The sequence below is a fragment of the Psammomys obesus genome, unplaced genomic scaffold, assembly GCF_907164565.1.
Source record: "Psammomys obesus unplaced genomic scaffold, mPsaObe1.curated_primary_1811, whole genome shotgun sequence".
NCBI lineage: Eukaryota > Metazoa > Chordata > Mammalia > Rodentia > Muridae > Psammomys > Psammomys obesus.
This window is the reverse complement of record NW_026590168.1, coordinates 872-5774: the sequence shown is the minus strand read 5'-3', so window position 1 is coordinate 5774 and position 4903 is coordinate 872. Positions and strand designations below refer to the sequence as shown.

Below are 4903 nucleotides of genomic sequence, written 5' to 3'. Positions count from 1 at the left end.
TGGCCTTTAGCCATCTGGTTGTCTGTAGCCTTACCTGTTTTTTTTTTTTTTCCTGGAAACTGCACCAAAGACTGGATCTTCCTGTCTTTGGAGTTTAGAGTAGTATTCAGGAAGATGTCAAATGTGCAATGGCTCAAGAATGGGTGCTGATGGTTCAGATGACAGCATCTTGAAGGGCAAGGCACAGGGCAGTGTAAACGTGTAGAGGCTGGTGAATTGAAGGACTGGGGTGTGCATGCACTGGAACCCTGAATTTTGGGGTTCAGGTACTGGTGCTCATCATTATCAAGGTGCAGGTGCCCCAGGTGGCATCCCTGAGATTCCTCTGAATAAAGCTGTGCTGCCACTTACAGGCCTGCCCCAAACTGTGTTCCCTGTACTCAGATTCCTCTTACATTTGTCTTCTTGGATCTGGGATCTCTGAAATTCTATTGTTCACCTGATGTCCATGGGGTGGTTAAAAGAACAGTGGCTTGGTGGCTGGGATGCTCTCCCAATAATCATGAAGCTGGCACACAGGGAGCAGGAGGGATCTGAAGTCTGGCTGCTAGAGCACAGAGTTTCTGGATATGGGGATCCAAACTCACTGGAATATGTGAAGGGCAGGTGGTCCAAAATTTACTACTCCTGGATCCATGAGATGGCCACAGGGGACCTAGATCAGATCAACTCCATTCCCTGGATGACCTTCCAGATCAGGAAGCAGCAAAGTTGATGCTCTGGATCTAACCACCTGTCCATACACTGGTCTCAGATTATCTGAATCTCTGCCCCTCAGATATGGGGCACACTGTTCTCCACCATATTGAATTATCCATTTCTTGATCTTTCATCCTTCTTTTCTTTTTTGGTGGGAGCCTTTTGTGACCTTTTGAATATCCTCATGGGTCTGTTTAGGTCTATTTGGGTTGTTGAATTTTTGTTGAATTCATCTTTGAATAATGGTTGCTTGGGCAAATCTGAAACTTATCCATCTCATGTACATTTTTAAGCTTATTGGAATATAGTATGTTTTAAAAATATTTCCTTAGAATATTCTGAATTTTGTTGGTTTCTGTAGTAACGTTTTTCTGTAAATTCTGATTCTGTTAATTTGAGTACTCTATTTTTCTTCTTTAATTTACTTGAGCTATGGGTCTGTCAATTTTGTTTATCTTCAGAAAGAGCCAGCTCTTCCTTTGGTTAATTCTATGTATTGATTTCTTTGTTTCTGTTTCATTCATTTTTATTACAATGTTATCATTTCTTTCTATTATAATATTAATTTGTGTACTATTGAGCTTCTGCTGACACCTCTCCTCCCAGACCCTCTCTCTCACCTCACCTCCAAACCCAATGTGTCCCTCCTACCTTCCTTTTAAAAAAAATAGAAGTCTCCCATGGATATCAACCAGCGTTAGCATTTAAGGTTTCAATAAGATTATGCACAACTTCTGTTATTAAGGCTAAAAAAGGCAGCTTTAGTCTTGCTGTTAGGTGTCCCCATAAAGACCAAGCTGCACAACTTGGTGTTTATGTTCACGGAACCCATATCTGTCCCATGCATGCTCTATTGTTGGTAGTTCATTCTCTGTGAGTTTGTTCCAGGAGCCTTTCTGTGGGGCAATCCTGAGCATGGAAAGGAGAGGTGTTTGTCTACAGTGTGCCCCAGAGAGCAGATCAGGGGTCAGTGAGGAGAAGGAATTAGTCAGCTGAGGTGGTGAGGGGAATCTAGGAGCTGACTACTAAAATTTAGATGTTTCTTTGGCTCTGACTTATTGCTGACAAGGCTCTTGTTTGTTTATAGAAGTGTCATAGTACAAACACAGATTAATGATTATACAAGTGGTACAGAATGGGTGTTTGATTTTTCATTATACAAGAATAAAAGCTCAGTTATAATTTTAAAAGTACATACAGAACATATTTGATTATAATTCTTAGCCCTATAACTCTACTTTAAGGAATCTAAAAAATGTCTCCTTCAAGGAAAACACATTTAATATGTAAGAGCCTGCTTTTAGGTTGGAATTGTTTACACTATGAGTGCAGTCCAGAGAAACAGAAAATAGTTTAACTGATCTTTTTATGCCTAGCAAATACAAACAAATAGCTCATTTTACTATATGTATCATCATCTATGCTACAAAGTAGAAAAAAAGTTTATTTAAGTCAATCTATCTTATTTACTAAGTTTCATTCCATAAGGAGTGTACCCTCTTTGACCTTCTAACTCTAAGCTACATTTTCCAGGAGCTCTAAGCCTATAATGAAAGCATCTTAAATTGATACCTGAATCTCCAGGCCTCTCAGAGTTCGCATATTGCCTTTTTTTTACCCTGCACCAATATACTATTTAGGGGCAGATACTCCAAGAAAACTCCTGAAATAATGGCTTCCTCTCTCTATATGGCTACCTCTGCTTAATAATCTCCGGGCATAAAGAAGTTTTGCAAATAGTGGACAGATAAAGTTAAGTTTAGTATTTTCATAAGACTCAGGTATCATCAGGACTGGCTGCATTGTCTTTCTCTATGGCATGGTAAGGCTGCTCCCCACTCAGGGGAGGTGATCAAAGAGCCAACCACTGAGTTTATGTCAGAGACAGTCCCTGTTCCCCTTACAATGCAGCCAGTCCTGATGAGACCAGACAGGCTATGGTCAGAGGGAAGGGGAGGAGGACATCCCTATCAGCACACTTGGAGAGGGGCATGGGAGGAAATGAGGGTGGGAAGGTGTGGAGGGAATGAGCAAGGGGGCTACAGCCAAGCTACAAAGTGAATAAAGTACAATTAACTTAAAAATGCCTAATTTTAAAAAAACTCAGACATAATTTTTCTGTAGAAAAAAACAGAAATTAAATCATAGTGAAGAAAGTCCACAGTAATGCAACACACACACACACACACACACACACACACACACACACACACACACACCAAAAACCAGAAGTTAGAGATAGAAGAACAATGATTGTAACAATCTGCACAGCTTTACTGGAATAGCACCAAGCAACTGTGTTTCATGACTCTCAGCAATTTCAGTGAAAATGGCTGTGTCATTCTCCCTTTCTGATTTAACATTTTTAAAGATTTATGGTATTTGTGACATGTAGGTTATTTTTTTACTCTTCAGAATATTACTGGAAGAACAAGAGTGTAAATTAGAACAATTCCCAGGATTATTCTGGAATTAATAATGAAAGAGAAAGAGTCCTGTCCTGAGTCAAAGAATGTAAAAGACTATAGAAATTTATTTGCAACTTAATAATTGATCTGAGCTTATAGCCTGTGTTTGTTGATGCAAGTTTTGTATATTTACCACCAAATCAGAACTGTTCCATAGTTCATGGAGATGGGACCTAACTTATCACCATGTTACCTTAGAAAAATTATAGGAGTGGGATTAACAAATAACCACTGAAACAGTGAGTTAGAAGAAAAATGGGAAGAATCCATGGTGATGGAAACGAGGAAGTGCATTTTTATACATTGATGTCATCAAAATACAATGTACACATACATAGAAACTCAAAGTATAATAAATGTATTTGAAGGCTTACTTGACAGTATTATTTTATCTGAATATGAGTAAAATAGATCTCACTACCTTAGATAAACAGTGATAAGCTGTTGAGCAGAAAGTTTATTTTTAAGTAAACTAGAGAAACAGTAGAAATGCGAATTATAGAGAGTTCATGTCCTTGGCAGTAACAGGAAGCAGAATACACCACGTTACACACATCATTGGAAAGCAGTTTAATGAGTTAAATGTGCAATGAATAGATACTTATATAAGGTGAAATGTTGATCCAATTTCTCCACAGATCAGCAGGAGTGCATCCCTTGCCCAAGTCAAGAGTACCCAAACCCTGAGAAAAACCAGTGCCTGCCCAAGGCAGTGACCTTCCTTTCCTTTGAGGATCCTCTGGGCATAGCTCTGGCATGCACAGCTCTTTGCTTCTCTGTCAGCACAATTGCAGTCCTGGGAATCTTTCTCAAACACCGAGAATCAGCCATTGTTAAGGCCAATAACCGGACTCTCAGCTACATCCTGCTCATCTCCATCCTCCTCTGCTTCCTCTGCTCCTTTCTCTTCATTGGTCACCCAAACACAACCTCCTGCATACTGCAACAAATAACATTTGCACTTGTGTTCACCTTGGCTATTTCCACCATTTTGGCAAAAACTATAACTGTAATTCTGGCCTTTAGGGTCATGAAACCAGGGAGAACAATGAGAAGGTGGTTTGTCTCAGGCATCTATAATGCTGTCATCCCCATCTGTGTCCTGATCCAACTTATTCTCTCTGGAGTCTGGCTGGGAACCTCACCTCCTTATATTGACACAGATGAATACTCTGAACATGCTCATGTCATCATTTTATGCAACAAGGGCTCAGTTACTGCTTTCTACTGTGTGCTAGCTTACTTAGGGACCCTGGCCTTAGGCAGCTTCACCGTGGCTTTCCTGGTGAGGAACTTGCCTGACACATTCAATGAGGCCAAGTTCCTGACATTCAGCATGCTGGTTTTCCTCAGTGTCTGGGTCATCTTCATCCCTGTCTACCAGAGCACCAAGGGCAAAGCTGTCGTGTCTGTGGAGGTCTTCTCCATATTGGCCTCTAGTGCAGGGCTGCTGGGGTGCATCTTCTTCCCTAAGTGCTACATTATTCTCTTAAGACCTGATAAAAACTGTTTGAGATGTATTAAAAACAAAAAATAGCAAATAAAAATGATCATTTTGATGTATTAGCTTTCTTTTTTCTAATAAAACCCATTAGTATACTAAAATTAAATTATTTTCCCACTTTTAAGTAACTTTTTTCTTAAATGTATATTGAAACAAAAATAAGAGCCCCTCACTTTGTCAAACAATCACAGACATTCTATTTTAGAATAAGAGCTGCTGCTGAAAACACATT

At 39.6% G+C, this 4903-nt stretch overlaps 1 protein-coding gene across 1 annotated transcript; it reads left to right on the top strand.

The window, feature by feature from the left end:
* Positions 1–3805: 3805 nt before the first annotated feature.
* Positions 3806–4684, top strand: LOC129676276 (vomeronasal type-2 receptor 116-like; the record flags this gene model as incomplete). Its single annotated transcript, XM_055606604.1, has 1 exon — positions 3806–4684. A coding segment is annotated over one exon (879 nt), but the record flags the coding sequence as incomplete, so codon positions are not given.
* Between the last annotated feature and the right edge of the window lie 219 nt (positions 4685–4903).